General features: G+C 36.8%; 1 protein-coding gene across 1 annotated transcript in view; it reads left to right on the top strand.

Moving 5' to 3' along the window:
* Window positions 1-21,231, top strand: part of AQR (aquarius intron-binding spliceosomal factor) — a 56,193-nt gene extending 34,962 nt beyond the window's left edge. The window contains exons 25-35 of the mRNA XM_065636183.1: window positions 1,872-2,007; window positions 3,494-3,703; window positions 4,519-4,656; window positions 5,353-5,424; window positions 8,062-8,249; window positions 9,843-10,014; window positions 13,311-13,481; window positions 14,690-14,775; window positions 15,498-15,672; window positions 16,814-16,927; window positions 19,949-21,231. Coding sequence (XP_065492255.1) covers window positions 1,872-2,007; window positions 3,494-3,703; window positions 4,519-4,656; window positions 5,353-5,424; window positions 8,062-8,249; window positions 9,843-10,014; window positions 13,311-13,481; window positions 14,690-14,775; window positions 15,498-15,672; window positions 16,814-16,927; window positions 19,949-20,197 — 1,711 coding nt within the window. The 3' untranslated portion in view covers window positions 20,198-21,231. The remainder of the gene's footprint in view (window positions 1-1,871; window positions 2,008-3,493; window positions 3,704-4,518; window positions 4,657-5,352; window positions 5,425-8,061; window positions 8,250-9,842; window positions 10,015-13,310; window positions 13,482-14,689; window positions 14,776-15,497; window positions 15,673-16,813; window positions 16,928-19,948) is intronic.
* The last annotated feature ends 3,654 nt before the right edge of the window (window positions 21,232-24,885 follow it).

The following is a 24,885-nucleotide window of genomic DNA, read 5'->3' as shown; positions in this document are numbered from 1 at the left end:
ATAATCACTAGAAGCTACCCACATATACATAGTTGAGCTTCATTTAGAAAATTTAATACTTTGTGGGGTTTTTTTTAATTATTCCTATAATAATTTGATAGCCAAAATCTTAGCGAAATGATGCCATGACAGGTGTCTATTTAGTATTATCAGTGGTTTAGTATATTCCTTGAACAGTAGTGCTCATCATTAAAAGGAGTTTTGAGACACTTTACATTGTTTATTTTATTCTTTTTCAGAATGAGTCTAGACTTATGGGACATTATTGCAAGTAATGGTTCTGGCAGTTTGGGAGGGAGGATAAGGGTTGAGGAATATATTTGAAGGTGGGCTGCACTACTTTGAGAAGTTTATCTCCCATATGCCTTTTGTTTGGTTTTTGGCTTGCTTCTGAGTAATAATCTAGGTTATCTGTGTCAGTCTGCTTTAGAGGGCACAACGCTGCAAGATTAGCGTTCCTTTTTTTGCTCTCTCTGCAACTGTAAGATATAAGAACAAGGTGGAGAGGAGCAGATTTAACTGGTACTATCACTTAAACACAAAGGGAGTCACAGCTTAAAAAAATCTTTGTAGCGATGAATGAATACACAAAAGAGGACACATTACTTGAATTGTGAGAAATAAGAGGACATTGGAAGTGTGAGGAAAAACAAACCAACCACTGGTTGCCGTCACTTATGATGGATTAGTTTTGCTGGAGAAGAAAAAAAACCATTTAGTATTCCTAGGATTTTAATTTTCATAGTTCCTGAGGATCTTTTTTCCAGTTGCGAACAATATCGTATTCGGTTGTGTCTTAGTAAATTTAGATCTCCAGCTTTAACTACTCTTACGCTTCTAAATAAAACAATAGAACCCATTGTGATTACCAGGGATTGTGACAGATTTTTTTCTGTGCAGAAAGGATATTTTATGAATAATAAGCTTAATAAGAACTTGAAAGTTAGCCTTTATTCACATTTGAGCTTTTAACTGCATATGCATTTTTAAACAAAGGTGACCCATTCCTCTCACTTCTTTAATTCCCCCCATTTATACCACCTTTTAATTAGGTTGGTTTTTTTTTTTTTTTAGAAAATGTGATTCATTTTTTTTTTTGTTTAGTTGGTTGGGTTTTTTTTGGTTTTGTGTGTGTTTTTTTGCTTGGTTGGTTGGGTTTGTTTTTTGTTTTTTTTTTTTGTTGTTCTTCTTGTACTGCTTCTGGGAGGGTGGGGTGGGAGTGCATGGAATAAGGAAATGGATTCATAAAGGAAAAAAATGGGCTTGAATTGTGTAAGAGGAGGAAGAACTAAAGGAGTAGGTTACAAACTAATCAATAAAAGCCATTCAACATGCAGCTATGAGTACAGGACCTTCTATGTGTGGATGCAGACCTGTCTGTTATGCTGGGCTAAGCTTTATTGCAAGACATTTTGTACATTGCCGAAGGAAGTCAGCCTTATCATACTGAAACTTCGGATATAGATTCTATTTATGATGGTCCATGGGCTTGTATAATTTGCTTCTGTTTGTGTAACATGCAGTGTACCATAGTTTCTAAAAAGTCCATTGGGAGTAATGCTCTTCTGCTTTACAGGTACATCATGGGAATGTTTTACTAACACTTATCAAGATTTTGTTGAAGTGACAGGATAAAATGATCTTTTTCTGCAGTAGTGGCTCTTGCATGGCTTTCAAAATTATTAGGGTTCACCTGATAGAAATAGTTGGCAAGTAGCACATTCTTGGGTTTTGGAACCAGGTGGTACTTGTGGATTGCTTTTAGGAGGAGTATTGCGGTTTTTTTGTGACGTCTCGTGATACTTAGATAAAACAGTTTTGAATTAAATACATTTAAATACAAATTATGTTATATTTAATCCATTTTGTAGGTATGGAAGAGTTAATTATGTGCTGGCTCGAAGACTTGAACTTCTTCGAGAAGTTGGGCGATTGCAGGAAAGTCTTGGAGTCCCAGGAGATGTTTCTTACACTTGTGAAACAGCTGGCCACTTCTTCTTGTACCAAGTAAGGACTGAAATACTACTACAGAGACTGTATGACCTCAATATGTTATGAAACACTTTGTAAAAACTGGAATGAATTTTTCAGAATAGAGTCTAAAAAACCCGTATTTTCTTTGGTGGTTCAAAATACAATAACAGCTAAAGCTGTAATTGTAACATTACTTGTACTGCTATTGTTTTAAGTCCTGCCTGATGACTCGCCAATTGAAAGACTAGCGTCGCTGCCCTTCATGACTGATGGCAAAGATTCTAACCTGAAGTTTCTCCTTCGGATAGGAATATCTGTGGGCTGCTTTACATTTTGGACAAGCATTAGAGCAGCTACTTGATGGTCCTGCTAGAAAGCTTTTATGATGTTAAATGACTGTGAAATCGGATGTATAGTATACAAACCAGTGATTTTTCTGTATGTTCTATATCCCTCATTTCCCTTCCATGTATTTATCAGTGACATGGTCTACATTAGTGATTAGTGTGGCTTAAGCAGACTTGTAGAGTGGTACTTAGGACCGAATGTGCACACTGTGTGTGTTTTTACAGAAGTTACTCTGGGTTGGCTGTAGTGTGGGCCTAAACCTTAAATGGAAACTAGGTGTTGGGGAGTGCTAGGAGCACTGCTAGAGTTCATCTTCTGGATCAGTTTCCTCCTAAAGGAGTCCCACTTTGAATTTAAACCAAAGTACTATAAATGGAAATGATCAAGAGATTTGCTTCTGTATTGAGCTTATCTGGCAAGCTTTTGGTAGCAGGGGGAGATTCAGCCATAGCTCATGGAGATGACCGTGGTGAAGCAGGTTGTCTGTTGCAGCCCATTGAGAACCATGTCAGAACAGATATCCATGCTGCAGCCCGTGGAGGACCCCATGCCAGAACAGGTGGATGTGGCCCTGAAGGAAGCTGCAGCCTGTGGAAAGCCCATACTGGAGCAGGGGAGAACTGTGAGGAGGAAGGGATGGCAGAGATGTGGTGGAATGAATGTGGATGGCAAGTCCTGTTCCTCCTGCACTGCTCAAGGTGGGGAGGAGGTAGAAGAGTTGGGAATGTAGGAGTGAAATTGAACCTAGGAAGCAGGAGGGGCTTGAGAAGAAAGTTGGTTTTGTTTTTGTTTTTTCTTTGTTTCTCACCATCATACTCTACTCTTAATCTGCAGTAGATGAAATAAATTTTCCCCAAGTCAGTTCTGTTTTTTCTGTGATGGTACTTGCTAAGTGATCTCAGACCAGAAGCTTTTCCATCTTTTTTTCTCCGCTTGTCCTGTTGAGGAGGAAAGTGAGAGATGCTGGGTAGGAGTCTGGTGGCCAGCCAAGGTCAACCCACCACAGCTTCAAAAATGTCATCCTGATACAAAGTCAAATGCTAATTTAGTTATACTTTGCTTTTGTGATAATTTAGATTTTTTTTTTTTAATACTATGTGTGCAAGACTGCACCTTGCCAACGACTTTATGATATAAAAACACTTAAGTATGACACTTTTGTTTACCATAGGTAATGTCTCGTTGGGAGGAGTATATCAGCAAAGTGAAGGTTAAAGGTGGAAAACTGCCAGATGTTACAGATGTCTCCAGTTTTTTTCCTTTTCACCAGTATTTTGCAAATGCTCCTCAACCAGTTTTTAAAGGCAAATCCTATGAAGAAGATATGGAAATTGCTGAAGGGTGTTTTAGACATATTAAGAAAATATTTACCCAGCTTGAGGTAAGACATGTAACTATTAAAGGTAAGCGGATTTGTCTAATCCTGTGAAAGACTTTACAGTTCCAAAATTCTCTTTTGCACTACATCCTAAAAGCAGTATATACACTTTGAGGCAGCTTCATTAGCTTGCAAGGCATTTAGGTGAGAATTTCCACCTTAGAGTAACAGAGGCATGTTTCATAACAGAGACAAGGGTCTAATCTGTTTTATTTTGATCTTAGTAAGGAGTCATTCACTGATTTGGTCACTGGGGTTGGTGCGCTTGTCACTGCTCCTCTCATCCTCACAGGATCTTTTTATTTACAGTGATTTGCCTTTAATCAGATAACCTAGAAGTAACTTAAACAGATTATCTTGTATTTTTCCCAGAATTGCTTGAAAGACTTTTAAAAGTTAGGGTAAATGTGATCCATGTATCACTTGGTCCTATTAACTGTGTTGGTCTTCCTGATACTGAATTCAATGTGACGTTGTGATGCGGTAAAGTAGGAAACAAGAAGATATAGTAAAACAAAATTTGGGAGGATTCTGAGACGGTTCCTCAGAATTAATTGAATAATTGTCTGCAAAATTATATATGAACAGAGGTTGCAGAATTACTTTATGTGTTTTTAATATATTGTTTTTTGAAATAATGTTGTTTCAAGGTTTAACATAAAAAAAATATTCAGATGGGATTGTTAACAGTAGATACCTTAATAACTTTCTTGCCTAATTATACTAAGAAGTTGGCCAGATAGTTTGAGTGAATATATTTTATAAGCAATATTTTTTTTTGTATTCTGAATGTCAATATTTTATTTTCTTCTCCGTAGGAATTCAGAGCATTTGAACTTCTCCGCAGTGGCCTGGATAGATCCAAATACTTGTTGGTGAAAGAAGCAAAAATCATTGCCATGACTTGTACTCATGCTGCTTTGAAACGACATGACCTGGTTGAATTAGGTTTCAAAGTAATGATTATACTAGTGTTACTACACTAATTGTTTTTTGGGTTTGTCCGCCCTCTCTTGTATAAACCTTTTTATCTGTCCTAAACCTAGGCAAATAGATTATTTTGAGTTGCCTTTTTTTTTACCAGTATGCTTCAATTTTTAATTTTATTGAAGAAAAATTTAACTTCTGTAAGTAAAAGATGAGATCACTTTTTTTGTATATACAAAAATGTCTATAAAAGAAAAGTTAGTTTTGCAGTATCAGATAAACTGCAGTGACATGATTGAGTAATAAAGTAAAGGCAGAATTGGGGAGAAAAACATGGCCTTTATAACTTTGCACTGTATTTTATCGCAGAAGTGCTCCTTTTCTGCTTCACTTCAAAGGTGCCGAATTAGTTTGCTTCATTGCAGAAAGGTTTTCTGTTGCAGATGGCTTATGGCATAAGGGAAGCACGTCATGTAGTTCAGTCGTGGATTCCTTCTAGATGTAAGCCCTGATTGGCACAGATAGATCTGCCATTGATGTGGCAGGATTTCACCCTCTGACATTGATTTTCAATAATACTGATATTTTGCCTATAAGGTTAAATCTTGTTGTAACTGTCCTGCCCATCAAAAATTGAATGAGTAATTGATGCTCTCTTTTGGTAGGCTGAATAACAGCATTAATTTGTATTCCTTGGTTGATGGACATCTCTCTTTCTTTCTCAGTATGACAACATCTTAATGGAAGAGTCTGCTCAGATTCTGGAGATAGAAACCTTTATACCTCTCCTGTTGCAGGTTAGACCTAAATTATAAAACGTATTATAAAAAGTGATAAATGAAAATCTGTGTTCTTGAACATTATAGAATATTGAAAGGAAAATATTTTGTGTAGAAAGTAACCTAGAACTGATATTTGCCATTTGTGTGGACACTAAGAACTTTCACATTGTTCTACATTAGTTATTTATCCTTGGTTTTTAATATTATGCAATAACATGTTCAGACTGTCCTGAAATTTTTTGTGCTTCCAGTGAATATCATCTGTGGTTGCTTTTAGCAACCTGAGCTTGAGAGGCATCACTTTATTATTTTAAGAGCTAGAGGGTTTCAGATATAAGTAAAATGTGCTTCTGACATGTCTGTCACTGTTATCTCTGCAATCTCAGATTATCATGAGATGAAACTCCACCTCCGGAAGTGAAGTATGGGGTCCCTCAGGAACTCTGTATGATCTCTTTAGTTGCAAATCAGAAGCTGACGTGTGGGAAGTCAGTAAAACTAGCAGTCTGTGCTGTTGATTTGATTCTTACTCTAGTGGCTTTCTGAAAAATACACAGTCTGCATTTGCTAATATTCTAAAATTAAATTTCCTTTCAAAAATTTTGCCTAGATCAGGTATTTTCATTGAAAAGCAATAATTCTAAGTCTTCTAGAAAACCACATCCAAGCTTTTGCATTTTTCTTCTAAAAGAAAATTAGCCTCAATTGAAAAAGGCGTGATAGAAACTCCATGAAACATTTGATATGTTTGTATTTGCAGCTCATAATTTTTCACTTTGCTCTTTAACAATGGAGATTAGAATACAATTGCAGGAAAGTGATTCAGTATGGGCCTAGTGCACAAAAGAATGTGCATGTCCAATTTAACCATATTTGTATTAAATCCCAAGTCCTGTTCTCAGTTGCTGTTTAACTCTGTAGATTTTTAAGTTTTAGGGATATTAGTGTAGTTCTTTAACACCTTGTTGATGTGTTAAAGACTGAGGAGTTTTGATAATTCTGGGCAGATAAGCAACTAATTCACCCTCTAAACCTCAAATACTGCCTGAAGTCTGAACACAGGAGCACATCTTTCTCCATCTTGTTTGGGGTGTCTGGAGAGCAAACTTCTATGGTGAGGCTTCTCACAAATCATAACACAACGTTGTACTGCAATTCTGTGTTATGAAGAAATCCTGCCTGGCTTTTACCATGGTTTTCATTGTTTATGAAATTATTATAGTGAAATAAGCATCTTATAGCATTTTCCAAATGTTTGAATAAGCATTGAATAACCAGATGCATCAGGCTGATGAGAGGAAATAAGTATGTGAGCAATGCAGAAGCTGAATAGTTGTGCAGTTAGAGCAGACCATTTCACCGTACAGCCATATTCTGGGGGATATTCCATGACCTTATTTACACGAACCGTCCAAATAATCCTTGAAAATCGAGAGGTTTTTTTAGTGAAAAGTAGTACTTGATTTCTTGCATTTGCAATTCTGATTAAGAAATTTTTTAAAAAAGAGTTCTTTGGAGGGCTCTTTGTTCAAGACTGAAATTGCTGATAAGAGCAAAATGATTATATAGAATGCTTGGTCTCCTCCAAAGCAGTAGCCTTTTGGGATGGGAAGAAAGAAATGACATCTCTTTCCATGCCATTGAAAATAGTTTCTGTACTCTTACTTTCTCACTAAGGCATCTTCAGGCTTGATAAGCTAGACAGTCCACAGTTCAGTTTTCCTTCCTTGCTCTCTGATCAGAGAAGGGCTTCAAAGCTCTTCTACTTCAAGTGGCAAGAAAAGGAACTTTAGCTCTGTCTTGAATAATGCTCCTATGGGGAAAAGGAAATATCACAGGAGTGTGTAAGAAATGAGGGTCTGAATTGTAAAACTGGCAGGTGGAAGTCTTCAGGATTCTAATTCCTGAATGATGTTACCTGCATATCTGTTCTTTTTTTGTCACTGTATTACAATATTCCTTGGTGAGCTCTGTCAGTGTGTAACAGAGGCACACAAAGGATGGTGAGGAATTGGAAAGAAATAAACCAAACATACTGAAGAGCATTCAGTCCAAGGATCAGGGTGAAGATTAATTAGAAGCACATCCTGGTCATAGAAGAGGCCAGGTGGGAGTTCCAGAGACATACACACGAACTACAGAGACACTTAAAAGGCAGGTTTGGTTTGTGCCTCAGGCATGTGTGCACTAAAACTGTTTCAGATGCTTCAGGCAGTTTATATTCACTGTCTCAGAATCCAAAAAATAACGTTTAAAAAACTGTTCTAGTGTAATGGTACTGTGTAGAAACCAGTTTTTTTACTACTATAACTTCTGTAATTGTGGTTCTTCCTTTTGTCCTCCGATAATATGTTACTTCTGGCCTTTATAACAATGTGATATATTTATCCTGATGTTTCCCTACTGATTTTAAAATACAAACTTTCTTGTGGCTTTATGATAAACAATACTTTATTTAAAATACTACTCCCTTTTTCTGCTGATAGATTGGAAAGAAGCTAATAGTCTTTAAAATGACTGCAGCGCAGTGTAGTTAAGAACAAATGCTGAAATTTAGGACTTAGACTAAGACAGCCAATTTGACTATTAATGTGTTATAGAGTGCCTTGATTATGTTGTAATAGTTATAATTGTGTAATTATTTAATTCTAGAACCCACAGGATGGATTCAGTCGATTGAAGCGGTGGATTATGATTGGTGACCATCATCAGTTGCCACCAGTTATTAAGAACATGGCTTTTCAAAAGTACTCCAACATGGAGCAGTCCCTTTTTACACGGTTTGTTCGTATTGGAGTGCCAACCGTTGATTTGGATGCACAAGGAAGAGCAAGAGCAAGGTGAGACAGAGAAACTGGCATGTCTAGCTTGTAAGAAAGTACCAGGTTAAAAATGGGAAAAGTACACATATAATTTTGGAAACTTTTTTTATATTGTTAGGACAGGAGTTTGCAAAACTGTAATTTTAACTACTTTGTTCCATTTGTTTCGGCTCAGACTAGGCAGACAGATCTTATTTTGCTGAAATGCAATCATATTTATTTTTCTTTTTTATATAGTAGTATTCCGCTATTGCATGAGAAATTTAATGAAAAATAATATTTAAGGAATTTGAATAGTCTTAAGTGTTTTGGGTTTTTTGCAGCTGAGACTTTTTTGCAGGAACTTCCTTTTCTAGATTAATGTATTTAATATATTCAAGACTAAATAAAGATTTGATTTATATAGTGTTGAAAATACTAAACTCTGCAAAAGGATGTTTTTCTTGTAGTACTTCAGCAGAGCTTCAGCTTTGATTGGAGACAACCAGGTTGTTCACACAAGAGCATAAAGCCTTTTTTTATATTGAAAGAGAACTTTTTTAAATTCATGTATGTTATTTCACTGTGATAACTAAGATGTCAAATTCATTTATTGTGTTAAGTGCATATTTGTGGTATCACATTAAGAAGGAAAAATAAAAATAAATAAGAAAAAATTATTCCATATAAAATCTTCCTACTGTAAGTTTAGTTTTAAATCCTAATTTTTTTAGTCATAAAATGGAGTGAACAATATGTAGGAGGACTTCATTTTTTTCATGTAGGAAATGTTGGGTAAGGTAGAATATTATTTCCTAGTCATATGAACAACAGTTCAGTATGATTTTAAAAGTGCACATTATATCTGAGTATGATGATAAATGAAGTTTATTTTGCCTTCTCAGCAAAATTCTTAGAAATAAGAGAGCAAAAGAATTCCTTCATTTTGCAAGCAATTTCTTGATGAAGGATTTTTTCCATGCCTTCCTACACTTTGTCTTTTCTGATCATAGGTAGTTTCCGCTTGAACTGTCTGCTATTTTACCTGGTCTGGATATTGTTGTGCATTAATAAATGAGGCATTTTGATTACATGACTATCCCAATAAATACCAGGGGTGGTTCAGAATGGGGTAGATTTTAGTTGCTTCCCTTCAAGTCCCATGTTAATACATGGTAATACACAAAATAAGAAAATAAGTTTATTTTTACACTGCGAAGCTTTGCAATGGATAATGCAGAAAATCCATTTTCCCCTACTCCTTTTTGTAAAGAAGCGTCAGTATTCCTTATGTTTTGTTACCCATAAAAGTTCCTACTAGATTTCTTTGCAAAATTTGTACCCTTCAATGTAAAGCTGAAGTGGAACAGGCTTAGCGCTATGTGTACTGCACTGTAGTGAAATCCAAAGTTTTCTGTGGAAGAGAAGCAAACAGAAAAAAAACTTAATTATATTGCTGGATAGCTTGTACAAGTATGTTCATTTATATATGTACAGACTACACAGCAATTTTTTTTTTCATTGAAAACCTACAGAAGTATTAATCTTGAAAGTGAGGCATTATGTGCATCTGAACTACTTTTGAGTTCAAGAACCCTCTTTGACCATTTGGGGTTGTGTGTTTTTGCACAGTTTATGTAACCTCTACAACTGGCGGTACAAGAATCTGGGTAACCTACCTCACGTGCAGCTTCTGCCAGAGTTCAGAACAGCAAATGCTGGGTTTTTGTATGACTTCCAGCTTATAAACGTGGAAGACTTCAATGGTGTGGGAGAGTCTGAGCCCAATCCTTATTTCTATCAGGTAAGAGAAGTTTTACATGTATATTTTATTTGATCTGGAGATAACTTATTAAATCTGCAGTGAGGACAGACTAAAATGCAGTAAACACGTTTAATGCATGTTGTTCTTTAATTGAGTTGTGTATGCATTTTTTTCTCCTTTTAATGACTTTTAAATGCTGAAAGTGATAACGGATCATATGGTGCTTTTGCTCAAAGTGAAAGACTTTGCTTGATATTTGTGTTTTCACAATGTTATGGGAGGGGTGAGATTTGGTGTGTAATTGATTATGAAATGTTGTTTCAGCCTATGGCAAATTAAAGTTCATTGTAATTCAGCTGTACAACTATGATAGTAAAGAAAACAATAGCATTTCCCCTGTACATGAAGGATCAAATTCTGCTCTGTGGCACATGTTTGAAGAGTCACTGTATTGATTTGATCCATATGTAAGAACACTAAAAAGCCCATTCATAAAAGACTGAAACAGTACTGCAAGAAATATATGTAAGAGGCAGAGAGACCCTAAGGCTGAAACAAAATGCCAAAAAAACCTTTGCCTTGGAATTTCTCGACTACCAATTAAGCCATCAGCAACAACCACCATCTATTTCTCCTAAATATAGGAAAACTTTTTACACTTGTAGTGAGATGCTTATATTTTCAGTCCTTTTATTTTTCTTGTTTTAAAAACAGTGATAAACTCTGGTACCTAAATCACCAGTTTGGGTTTCGGAAAATTTATAAGCTGGAGCTGTATGCAAGTTAATGACTTGTGCTGGTTTGACTGAAAATGAGTTGATTTTTCTTTGTGCAGTTAGAAACCTTTATTTTTTGTAGCTAGCACAGTCATTGTTTGGATTTAGTTTGAGAACAGGAAGGTAACACCCTGGGACAGAGTTAAAGGTTTTAATTGCTGTTGTCTGGGAGGCAAGGATGTTCTGAGTGCTCTGCCCACAGGTGTGAGGCAGCCAGGAAGGGGGGCATGGATGGGGCAGAGCTTGATTGACATTGGAACTGATCAATAAGAGTATTCCATCCCATTAGCGTCATGCATATTTAAGGAGAGTCAGGATCTTCCAGCTAGGGACGGAGTTGGGACGGAGAGGGATGGAGGAGACCTGTTCTGGTTCTGCTCCATTTCAGTGGAGGTCTGTTTGGGAGTTTCTTTGGTTTGACCTTTTGCCATCCTGCTGTTTGCAGAGGCCTCTGGGCCTCTCTGCCTTTTCCTCTCTTCTGTCTCTGGATCAGCTTTTGAGGCCCAGGTGCTGCTTCCTGGGACTCACTGCTTGGTGCGGACAGAGCTCGTGAGGAATTGCATTGAGCATCTTTTATTTTGTATTCCATTTCCATGTTATACGTATTAGTAGTAGTAGCAGCATGTTAGTGTTATTTTATTAAACTGTGTTTATCTCAATCCCCAAGTTTCTCCCTTCCCTTGCAATTCTCCTCTTTGTTTGGGGGCAGGAGCCAGGGGATTGAGGAAGCAACTATAATATTATGGAAAGCAAACAATATACTTTAAAATTATAATATTCACGGCCCTTTTTCTCATGTGAATATTGTTGAGAGTTATGTTAATCTGTTTTTTTTTTTTTTTAAAGGTATGAAACATTCGTAGGTTTTGCTTGGGTTCCTCTTGCCTTTTTTTTTTTAATACAAATTCGTGTGCTGTGAAGAAAGTAATGGCAAATCATAATCCACTTTATCTCATCTCTAAGTTGAGGACAGAGTCGTTTGGAGGGGAGAGTTTCTTTTGTTTCTGAAGCTGTAACACTGTAGTGTACAAGTACTAAAAAGTTACCCTATGGAACAGGGACAGCTGAAATTAGTGCCTTAAAAATGGGATTCTGGTAATTGAGAATCTAAGCACTGGTTCAGACCACTCCTGGGCCAAAGAAGAGCGAGAACACTCATGCAAGGTCACAGAACACCTTTACCTTACAACAGTGCTTTCATGAACAAACTCTTCTAATACTTAATATCAGTTGGGTCTTTTTTCATGATCTTGAGTATTGAGAGATATTAACAGAGTATGTTGATGGCATTTCCACCATGTATTATTTCTCTTTGTGAATTTGGGCATTTCTTTCCAGACTTAAACGGGATTAAAATTTGTAGAATAGCTTTACACCCACCAGTGTTTGATATGCCTGGCACCTGCATTTTCCAAGTAATGCATACCCCACTTAATGAAAAAAATAAATGAGGCTGGTATGTCCAGCCTAGTCAAACATATGCAAAGCAGGGATAAGATTCCCAGTATAAATAAAGCAGGAATAAATGTCAGCAATTGAGAACAACTTTTTAACCTGAAAGATAATTTTTGTTGACAGAAAAGGGATTTAAATAGGCTACAAATAACTTCAGTCTGGAAATAGGACAAAACTTCCCGTAGCCAAAAGAGTGATGCTTTGGGACAGACATTTTTTTTAAGTATGTCACAGGAAAAAAAAAGTTACAAAATAACAGCTGGTCATTTGAAATTGAATAGGTATGATCTGCAGAAATAACTGGATTTGGTAATCCGGATGTCTGTCTCCAAATTAGCTGAAAGGAGTTGAGTTATTATAGTTGAACTGGTTCTTACTTCCAGCTTACTGGAGAGTGCGTCATTGCAACTTCTTTTGCATGCTTATTTGAAGCTGTGTTATATTGACACTTAAGTGTTTCTTAAACCCTTGTATTAGAATACGGGTATCTGTAGATTATAAGCTTCTAATACTTTTTAACATATAATAATTCCACAGTTTTACATAACAGATTTTTTCAGCATTTGACATTTAAGAAGGAAAAAAAATGAAATATTGTATTGGTTGTGTCCTGTAATAATACAGTTAGAGTGGCAGTTACTTTAAGGCAGACAGCTATAAGCATATAAATGCATTGAGATACAAATATGTGAATATTTAATAGTCCATAAATATAAGTGTTTTAACATTTAATTATTATATCTAAGGACTATTAAATATTTAGAATTTAATCTTGTTGAAATAAAACTGGGAACTTCTGAGTAAATATTGGAAAGTGTCAATTGATGACTAACAATAATATTGCTGTAGATTTTTTGAGCAGTTCTCCGAAGAGGAATCAGAACAAAGTTATTAAATCTGCTTGTGGTTCTTGTATTCGTTCAAAATGGCTTTTATCAAATGAGCAGAGAAATATCAGATCTAGAGACATTTCTCTCAGTGCTGAGATTTTTGTCTGAATACATGATAATGTCATAGGTTTTATTCTTTCCAACCTTACAAGTTGAGTAACCCCCCCCCCCCTTTTTTTTTTTTTTCCTTCTCTTCTCCCTTTTTAAACTTAAGAATCTTGGTGAAGCCGAGTATGTTGTGGCACTCTTCATGTACATGTGCCTGCTTGGTTATCCTGCAGACAAGATAAGTATCCTGACAACGTACAATGGACAGAAACACCTGATCCGCGATGTCATTAATCAGCGATGTGGAAATAATCCACTCATTGGGCGGCCAAACAAGGTGATTTTGAAGATATATCAGTCATTGGAGTGGTTCCAGTTTGTTGATTTTTTTAAATTGGCATATTATAGAACAGACTGATTTAGAATCATAGAAAGTTGGGGTTGGAAGGGACCTTCAAAGCTCATCTAGTTCAACCCTCCTGCAATGAGCAGGGACATCTTCAACTAGATCAGGTTGCTCAGAGCCCCGTCCAGCCTGGCCTGGAATGTTTCCAGGAATGGCATCAGCAACCTCTCTGGGCAACCTGTGCCAGTGTTTCACCACCCTCATTGTAAAAAAATTTCTTCCTCGTGTCTAACCTGAATCTCTCTTCCTTTAGTTTAAAGCCATTACCCCTTGTCCTATCGTAACACACCCTTCTAAAAAGTCTGTCCCCATCCTTCTCATAGGCTCTTTTTGTGTACTGAAATGCCACAATAAGGTCTCGCTGGAACCCTCTCTCTCCAGGCTGAACAACCCCAACTCTCTCAGCCTGCCCTCGTAGGAGAGGTGTTCCAGCCCTCTGACCATCTTGGTGGCCCAATAAATTTACAGCTTTCTGCGCAAGTACTCCCTGGTTAACTACGCATATATTAACCTACATTCTATGGAATTTCATGGAGTAGTGCCCTTGTTCCTGCCTGTTTGTAATTTGACATACGGAGTGAAGTTCATGAAGTTGGAATGGCTTACAGACTACATGGGACAGAATAACTCTTTGTCATTTATTTTGTCCTCCAAAGCAAAACACCAAAAAACACAAACAAATTATTTTTTTTAAAAAAAAAGGAAAAACAAACAAACAAAACCACCACCACCAAAAGCCCACACCTTTAGGAAGATCCACCCAGAGTAGAAATTATTTGATAAAATGTATGATGGTGAATATGATGAAACATAAAAAACATGGTTAAAGCTCCGTGTTATAAAACTGGTATTTTTCTACAGTCTTTTGGTCTTAGCACCCCACCGTTAGCTGTCTGAATTGAATGAAAATGTGAAAGAAACAGCATACAGTCAGATAAAAGCTCTTCCCAACATGTCCCAAAAAGAACAGTCTGATTTTTGGTTAGAGACTAACTATAAGAGTTAAAGCATTTTCCTTTCTCTTCATGTTTACTGTAATTTCAATCAGAAAATGATGTTAAAATTTTGGTGTCCCATCTTAATTTGAAATGGCAAAGATTAACCTGTGGAGGTTTTTTTCTTGGTTTTTGATTCTCTAGGTAACAACCGTGGACAGATTCCAAGGTCAACAAAATGATTATATTCTCCTTTCACTAGTGCGTACCAAAGCTGTTGGCCACCTTAGGTATGTAAGAAGATTCTCTTGTAATGTCATTAAATTACCTGTTTTCTGTATCCAAAAGATGTTTATAGTACTTTATACAAAAGTGTTCAATTATTTGAAATGGAGTTTAATGCTATATATTGAATGAAGTTCAAACATAACTCCTTTTATGACTGTCTGTTACCCTCTTCTCAACCACTTTATCCTTTAATAATGGCTCTTATACTGTAATTAGTTTATATTACTGCAGATAGGCTGAACTTGCTTTCACCCTAATAGAATGATAGGAATGTAATGCTTGTTGAATAAATGTTTGATCACTACATAATTTGCATTATAATGTGTAGTTTAAAATGCTTGCACTTCAGTTTTTGGGGTGAGGTAGAGGAGGTTTTGTCTAATCAGCAATAATTACATGAGTTATCAAACTCATGTTTATTCATTCAAGGATATATAAATGCTACTGTGACTTGTTCTCAATGTAAATCTTTATCTGTTAAGACTAGGAAAATAGTAAAGGGTAATTTTTCATATCATTATTGCTACAGTGAACCCACTTACATATAGTGGTTTTGGTAGTTATTGAAACAGTGTATAGGGGGAAAAGGAACTAAAGACAAAATAGTATTTTGGCAGGTGGTTTTATGTTTTTAATTCAGACCTCTGTGTACTTCTAGTTCTTTTTATTGTAACTGTGTCATCCGTGAAAAAGAACATGATTGGTTTTATTTTTTATTCTAAAGGGACGTCCGACGATTAGTTGTTGCAATGTCAAGAGCCAGGCTCGGGCTTTATATCTTTGCAAGGGTATCACTGTTTCAGAACTGTTTTGAGCTAACTCCAGCTTTCAGCCAGCTCACAGCTCGACCACTTCACCTCCAGATCGTTCCCACAGAATGTTTCCCAACGACAAGACAGGTAGGAACAGCTGCTCTGAATTTTGTTACCTGTAAGGGGGGGGGGGGTCTGTGTTCGCCCACTTTTTTTTGAGTGGGCTGTACGAGCTGGGACTGTCTTCTCTGCTAAGCCAGTTACTCATGGATATCATGTCCCTAGAGTTAACTTTTATCATTATGCACACTTAGCTGTTTTTAACTGACATTTCCACAAAACTTGGTTATCAGTGTAACTCTGTAGTGCCTGCTTTTTCCTAATTTCTACAAGTGTAAGTGATTCAGTATTTTTCTTTTGTGTTGAATAGGTAAGTTTTTAGTATGTTACATATTTATTTGTCTTGTAATGAAACAAAATAATGTTATTTTTAAAAAAAAAAAGCCACACAAAGCTAATAGCTTATCATTAAAAGAGGTAAAATTACACTTGACTAATTCAAGATAACCAATTAAATGAAAAAAAAAAAAGGGGGGAAAGGAAGGATCCAGAATCACAAAAAAGTTTTGTTGCTGAGCTAGGTTCATATGTACAAAAACGTAATTTGTAATCCTGCACTAGATCGTTAGGGAAAGATTTGTATTAAGCATCTAAGCACAGGATACGCGTGGCACGATGCTAAATGAAGAAATGGAGGAGCATACCTTCTTTGCTTCCTGGAGCTTTGAGAAGGAGTGCCTACGTGAACCCAAAATTCAGTTACGTATCTTTCCCTGCCCTTAAGTGCTGTTGACAAGTTTGGAAGGGAGTCCTTCAGTTGAAACTTTGAACTCCACTGTGCAACAAAGAATGCAAAGTGTGCGGTCAGTGGGTGAGAGCAAGAAGAAGCTGGACTTTGGTGGACAAGCAGGCTAAGTCCTAATTTGACTGTAAACTATTTGTGACATTAATATGTTAAATGACTCAAGACCAAAATATACTTTATGGAGTAAGCATCAGAACCCAGCCATTCCTTTTGAAATGTCATCATTGGGTTGCCGTATCATGATAAATCCAGTTCCCCAAAGTGTAAGACCTACACTTTCTATCTTTCCAAATAATTCAGCTGGTTTTTTTTTTCTTTGAAAAGAATTACTTAATTTCTTGGGGTTTTTGTTTTCTAATATAGTTAAATAATGGTTGCTTTGCTTTGTTTGCTGCATGTCTGCTTTTTTTTTCCCTCCCTTAGAATGGAGAAAGACCATCTCACCAAATACATGTTATTAAGAACATGCCTCAAATGGCTAACTTTGTGTACAATATGTATATGCACATGATACAGAGCACACGCCACTATCAACAGGTAAGGACCTTCTGATTTTTGGAAGGTGTACATTTAAAATGAAACTTTTAATAAGTGACATGAGATGCTGTTGAGGTTTGAGACTGTTGCTGTCATGTGTAAAAGTCAGGAAGGTTTTATGACCGGGAGTGAGAATATTGAGGTCTTTAAAATCTTGCAGTAGCAAGAGCTGGATATTTTAGTAATTTGATCCCCAATTTAAGGCCCCAAAACCAGCAGTAATTGGTGCTGAGTGCTAGACATGGCTCTGCCTGGACCCCAGAATTCATCATTAGTACTAAAGAACTAGTCTGTCCAGTATTGAAGTAAACTTGTATGTTGTGTTTCAGGCAAGTGCAGCAAGTGGTATTATAGCACCACTGCATGGTGCAGTAATGTTTTGTGTGTTTTGTAACAGAGGTTTTCATGACAAGCCTGCAGTGTGTAGAAAGAACAGATGATGTCTTGGAACCATTTTAACCATGTTAGCTCACTGGTTAGCTGGTTAGCAGCTGTAGCACTTTTATTCTGGAGCAATTTTCTTCAGCACTAGTTCAGCACCAAGCAGAATAGCACGGGGATGGAAGCAGTTGTAGATGCTTTCTCACTTCTGTACCTAATTTTGTCAGTGTTGAATTCCTTAAGCGGAATTCAGAACCCAACAGAAACATCTTCACTTCTTAATGGATTCTTAATGTAAGCCAGAGCTGTAAGGTAGTTTAGGTAGTATACTGAGCAGAAAGCTGCCTTTACTCAGCATACTTGGATCTATAGGTGCCTAGAGGTAGTTGATAGTAAACAGGATGAGAGAAGTCTTAAATGCCACTTTCACTTAATGTCTGGGTGTATCGTGATTATATTACCTAGCATCTATTCTTTCATGGTAGTCTGAAGTTTCCCTGCTGGTTTTTGCTCTTCTGAAGCATTTCCGTAAGTGGAAAAAATTGATGTAAAAGGATGTTAACTCACTCTGTATTAGCTGTGGGAAGAGAGTGTGAGCATGGCTTTGTATCCTTGGACAGATTAGTCCAAGGTACTTGTCTGTGAGATACAGATTTTGTTCTTTAATGCAAGCATGTTTCTCTGTCATCTTCTCTTCCTTCCACTAACTGTTTCATCTAGTATGGAGCAGTGTAATCAGTAGAGATCAGAACCCAAAACTTCTCCTTTAACTGAACATCAGACTTTCAGATAGAAAATTTCTTTTTCTCAGCAGTTCTTATCCTGTGAATCTTGGAATTTTTTTAAATTTTCTTCTGGGGGCATAATTTCAACCAAATTTGAAACATGTTGCCATCCAGAAAAAGTCTTTGCCAAGAGGACAGGATACTTTCTCACTGTTTTGGAGGAAGTGTTCTTTCTGTCTGCTGTAGAGAAAAGGGGATTGGGAAAGAGGAATGACACTACTAAAATCTCCTGTTCTGTTAGAAACCCAGTCCTATAAGCACATGACAAGACTTGTTTGGGAGCCAGTTTATCTAATATAGTAGGAGATCTCTCAATGATGCAGATTGTATGTGATGAAGACTCAGATGCAAGTGGATAGCCCTGTGAAAACTCAGAAATGAATACATGTCCTGAAAAGCCAGTGATAGCATCTAGATTTTACCAAAAGATGGGTTTGCTTGACACCTTAGTCAAGTGTAGTCCTGATCCTTCTGCTAAGACCAGGTGTTCTTTTTAGCATCCTAATCTTATCCATTAGTTACAAAACTGCTATTTTCTTACTGTGGCAGAGAATCACATTGTCCTTGCAGGAAAAGCCAAAAAGTGAACTGCAAATTAAAAAGCAGACATTAAATTTCTTTTACCCTATTTAGTACAACATGGTAGTTTTCCTTTTCTTTTACACTAGTATTAACAGTAGTAGTCACAAAGCACAACATGCATCCAACTAAATCACAGTCTGAATGTCTCATGCATCAAGAATATATTTTTGTAATTAAAGGATCTCTGGTTTTGAAATATGCTTTTTCTGTGAACAGATGGTTTATAGAAACTAGTAGGATAACTTCGAAGTCTATTAAAAATGCTTTTCATATCTCTTCTGGTAATCATAATTGCTTCATAGATTTGCCTATGCTTGTCAGAAATTTGTAATATTAGTGTCATCTAATTGAAGATAAGACTTCACTATAATTAAATACTTAATTTATCATGTGAAGCAAAGTTGCCTTTAAGCAAAACAAAACTAAACAATCATCCATGGAAGGTTTCTCAAGCTTTCATTTCGCAATAATCCAAGGAAATACCCATCATGTCATTAAATAATGTCAGGCTGCAAGAAGTGTGAGTGTTTCTGTACAGCCTGGAGTTATGTCGCATTCATCCATACTCTTCAGCTCACTGTATTCTTGGTATTTTTTCCGAAGTCTGTAATATGACTACTGTTGATGCTTACAATGTTCTGCAAGCTACCTTTTTGGTTGCAAGCAGAACATTTTGAATATAGTAAATTACCTTTCCAGAAGCATTATGTGAAAAATAGCTGAGCATTGCTTTAACTGTTACTGGAACTTGTGTTGTTCTATATTTGCAGCCGTAGGTAAAACTTGTATAGATAACATTCACACAGTATTCTGTAAGATGTTTCAAGGAGAAATTACTGGAATTAATTGCTAAAGACATGCCTATTAAAGGCCTCAAAAAGCAGCTTAAACATATCTAGAAGTTTGAAATGGTAATAGTTGAGATTATGGTAGGGACGTGCTTGTTGCTCCAAGTAGAGATCTACCATAGCCCTATTACTTGTCTCTCTGTTTGGAATAATGAAATGTGTTTGATATCCTTGGATTGGAAGTTTTTCACACCCTCTTCAGGCAAACAAAATGTGTCTAAGACCTTTGTCTGAGCCAAGATTATCCCTAATTTTTTTATATAGTAAAGTCCCTAGAAATTATTAGGTCTTCTAAATTTTAAGTCTTTAACTTGTTATCTGTTGCAAAATCCTAAACAAAACAATTCAAGCTAAAATAGGAATAGATGTCCAAATAGATGTATTCATTGTAAAAACTGAAAATCCTTTCTTTTTTAATCATCTAGCGTTTACTGCCCCCACCTGCCATGATTGAAGAACCAGAAACTACTCAAACTCGAGAGACTGAAGTAGAAGGTGAAGTGCAAGGCATGCAGGAAGATGTAGAAGAAGAAGAAAATAAGGCAGGGGAAGAAATTGTAAAGGAAGGAGAATTGAAAGTGGCTGAAGTGGATGAACATCGAATGATGCCAGAACACCCTGGAAGAGACAGTGACAGTGGAGACAGTGAACCTGAGAATGAGACTGAGAAGTGACCCACGTGATGTTTTACGTCTACATGCTTTGGAAAACGGACAGGGAAGAAAGCAATTAGAAATACAATTGCTATTTTTACATTGACTTTTGAAAATGGTTGCTTGTGTAATGTGACCTGTTTCATGTATTTTTTCACGGGATGCTTTGTGGACAAGCAAAATGTTTGGCAAACATTTTACTGAGTTCTTGTCAGTATCATTAATGTAATTTGTATAATGGCTTCAAATGATACACAATTTCCTCTTCATAAGTTGTTCAGTAAAGATGCTTTTTATACCACTTTTGAATATTTGACCTTTAATTCCGTCACCATGTTATCCATTAAACTTCACTGAATAACTGCATTCAATATTGGTCAGACACCCTTTATAGTTCCATTTTGCAATGGAGAATTCCTTGTGCAGAGCTGCACTCTTATACACTGAGATGGTATTTTAGGCATAGGCTCAAGTTCAGTAAGATATTTAATTGTATGTCTGAGAAATGTGGGTTACCATGGGACTTTGAAATGTTTTAAAGCTGTATTGAACTGGGATGTTAGCAGGTTTTCAGATTTTCATAAGGCCCAGGTACTTGTAGCAATTTTTTGTTGTTGACTTCTGCTCCTGTTTTTAATTGATGGTTATTTACAGGAGGAGATGCAGCTTTTCAACAGCACTGGTTTTTAAATTAGTCTTTTAAGTAAATTTCTTTTACTTTAAAAGGACGCAGTAATTGCCCAGGACAAAGACACATGAGGAAGAAAAATGAAATTAATTCCTTGAACGCAGGATTTTCAAAACATACGATATTGATATTAATGATATAATGGCTGAGTGGATTTTCTAGGGTAACTTCCAAGTGTGCATATTTCATAAAGTGATCAAAGAAAGGCTTTTCCCTGGTTCTTTAAGAATACCTGCCAACTTGGCAAATTATTCAATGGGTCAATGAGACTTAAGAATTTCAAGTAGATTCTTAAGCAAAGCCATAACCATAGGAACACCCTTTATTGCTGTCAAGGGGAAAATACTTGGTTTTCAAGTGTTGCAGTTGTGAAGCTGCCAGAAGGATTTCTTCACTAATTTGACTAGAGAATAATTAACTTTGATGCTATTAATAAAAGCTTCTAAGTTCTTTATTTTTTGTAGTATTTTTGTAGTACAATAAGAAAAAAAAAGGTACAAAATTTAGCCAAGCTCCATGAAACATATCTGTTGCATACTTGTGAGTCTGTGCTGAGATCTCATCTACCCCTCCCCCTGAAATCATTCTCCCCAGCCCCCCATCAGTTAGTGGAGAGCTCAGGAGTAACAAATCTTAATACTTGCCATGGGTACACAGTGTTCTCTTACATTTTTCATTTGCTGAAGTGAAGTTTTCTAAAACAAGAAAACTAATAATTTGAGCAAAGTGCTCATTTGCTCATTGCTTGTTTTGATTGCAAGGGAGTGTACAGTTTATTACCAAATTGTCTGCCTTGGGAGAAGAGATGTCAGAGTGGTGAATGTTTGAGTGATAAGCTTCATGCAGCAGCATTCACATGTCCATGCAGGGTCAAATAATACAGGGTCTTCAGGCCACAAGCAGCTAGCTCAGCTCAGGGTTGTAATCTTTGTTTTCCAGCCTGTTTTCTATAAATATTTGAGTCTGACAATCATTTATTGTGCTTTAATACTTTAGGAACTGGAAAAGGATTCTGGAGCTTTTATTCCAAAACAGATAATTTAGTTGACAGAGATTCTATCAGTAATTAGGACAGAATGCCTATTAGCAAGCACCCAAAGCTGAAAGGAGCTGTGAAGACCTTTCGGAGTTGTGCAGAGTTTGGGATGAAGTCTTGCTGTCGGTGTGTGACCACACCTGCCCGTGCTATGCCGGGCTCTGTGCATGGGCCCCAGGTGTGCGTGGTCACTTCTGGCTCAGTCCTCGTGGAACAACAGCCAAGTACAGAGTTGTCTGAGACTTTGGTGTTGCCCTGAAATGGTGAGTGGAGTTGTAGTGAAGGTTGTTTCTGGCAAAGGTGCAGAAGCTTGAACTTTATTGTTTTCAGGGACATGATAGCATTAGGAGAATGTATTTTGAGAAGTCTGGAAAATCATGTTTTTCTTGTAGCAGTGGTGGGAAAGTTCTTGAGGCTTTGATTTGGAGTGCAAAATTAGGGGTTTGAAGCTTTTTTCCCCAAAAGCTTTTCAGTTCTGTTTTTCATTTTTGGTAAAGGATGAACTTTTACACCAAAGTAGGTTTTATGTTCTATTTACATTTTCTTATAAGCAAGAGTAAGTAGGAGAAATGAAGCAGTCTTAAAACTGCTGTTTTGATCTACATGGTTTGTTTTCCAGTGACGATATTTACTTGGGATTTAGCATCCCCTTTATTCTAGTGAACGGCAAGATCCAGTTGTTAAATGTATTGGAATTTAAAAAACCCCACACATACAAATTACTTTATTGTTCCAAAGCTGTATTATAAAAAAATCCAACCAAATAACCCCCCCCGAATAACAAGAAAAAACCCCAACAATTACGAAGGACTTTTTGAGTGAAACTGAAGAACTATTAGTAGGTTTTTTTCCTATTTATTAAGGCAATGCTTTCATGAATTGCTTAATTTTGCTCTGTTACACCAAGCCTGTAAAACAGCTTGGACACTACTTTCTGCATTTATTTAAATAGAGACTAGTTTAGAAACAGCTCAACCCTTGGACTCTATCGTTTTTATATGAGCACAATATTACTGTAATTCGATGTACTGTTCATTTCTGTCGTAGCCAGAAAAACACAAGCAAAGAGCAATTTACTTAGGGTTCTGTATAAATACAGGCCCCTTTCCATCTGTGACTGAAATAATGCAGTAAGTGCGGGTTTAGGTCTGATCAGAGAAAATGCCTTAGTGATGCTCTCAGAGCATGGCTTGCTTTTGCTTCGGTATGTATGGGACTTTGGAATGGCTTGACAATGTGGCCAAGACTCTGGATATGTTAGTTCTAAAAAGTTCAGGACGTTTGGCAAGGGAAAGAGACAAGCTGGAGGTCTCAATAAGTGGCTTACAATGATGAATATGTCCGTAAACTCGTAAAGATAGAACCGTTCCTTTTTCCTAGCCTGCCTTCCGTTTGCTGTAGCAATGGGTACCAAATGCTGCGCTACGTGTTGGATAAGATGGATTCTAACTTCCTTCAAAAGGGAAGCAAACATCTGGCCCTTTCTCCTCCCTCTTGCAATGGATCTCTGCAGTTTCCTGGGACAGAAATGGATATGAATCCTGAAGAAAAGTATTCTTATGAGGCGAAGTTAAGTTTTCCTGACAGAATGGCTTTGCTGACAGGACAAAAGAGACCAGTTTTATTCTCTGAAATCACAGAATTCTTTTAAAAAAGAAGACCTAGAGGCGATGTTGATGACATACTTAATAAACATGACATACAATTTTATTGAAACAAGAATTAGGTAACACTTGAAAACTTGTAGAACAAGCAGACAAAAGCGAATGTCCTGGCCAACAAATGAATCACAACCACAGCAGTCAAGAAGCTGTGAGTGCCATTAAGACATATGGCAGTGTCCTTTCCTTTGCCAAACATGGTCATCCTCTCAGTAGAAACAATCAATAGAAAATGAATGTTTTGGGGGCAGTTTCGGAGTCTGTTTTTATGTCCCTTAGTGTTTCCTTTGCTGTGTGGTTTCTCCAGTGTAGTTCTCTTACAGCTGCTTTTCTCAGAGGATTGGTTGCTTGGCTACCTGTCGAAAAAAGCCCAATCACTATGTAATGTTTATGTGCTATAGTACTGATAAACACATTTTAAAAGAATGCCATTTCCATTGCAAATTGGAAAAGAACTTTCCTAAAAGACTTTCAGCTAAGCATTCTCTGTAAGTCCATGTAGTTTCATAACTTTTGGGAGGTTCCTGAGATAGTACTCCAACTTCCAAAATAAAATTCCCCCTTGCCAACACAGGCATCTCCAAAATTACTGCAGTGAAGAGGATGCAAGAAAAGAGGGAGAAACAACACCTGCAATACTGCTCCCTCTCAGTTTGTAAATAGTAATATTTCAGCAGACTAACTAAATGCAAGTACTGTAATGAGAAAGTGATCTTTCCCCATTCCTGTGGTAGGTAACAAGGACAGATTATTTCTCCAGGCCTTGCTCCGGCATGGCTTTAGTCAGGTTAATCTAGCCCATATCAGGGATAATGTCATGTGTTGCTATTAAGAAAAACAGTATGTTTCATTTGGCTTCCATCACTCACCTTGAAAAAAAGAGCAAGGACCTGGATTTTTGAGTCAAGTAATAGGTAGTGTAGCTCAGAGAAACCTTTTGCTGTACTGTTATATCTGGAAAACAATATAAAGGTGAAGAAGAGTTATGGCAGCTATAGGTAAGAAACTTTCCAGAGTTCAGGCATTATCTTTCTCTGCTTGAGAAATGCTATCAGAGTAAACAGAGTGTGTTTCTGTATGAGACTTTTAAGAAAATGTAGACCGAAGCAAAAAGCTGAGCCAGCTGCTGTAAATTACATAGCTCATCTATAGATGTCAGTGAAAACGCATGTACAACTACATGTATTCATTCCATGAAACGTTAGCATTTTATGATTCCAGAGAACAGCATAAAAGAAGAAACTACAGACCCAAGTAAGGGTCAGGAATATATCAGTTCTGGCACCGTTTGCGAGAGATTAAAGGAAACCGCCTTTATTCCATT

This window comes from Caloenas nicobarica, chromosome 5 (assembly GCF_036013445.1).
Source record: "Caloenas nicobarica isolate bCalNic1 chromosome 5, bCalNic1.hap1, whole genome shotgun sequence".
Taxonomy (NCBI): Eukaryota; Metazoa; Chordata; class Aves; order Columbiformes; family Columbidae; genus Caloenas; species Caloenas nicobarica.
Note: the sequence above shows the minus strand (reverse complement) of the source record. Positions and strands in the feature narration are given on the sequence as shown.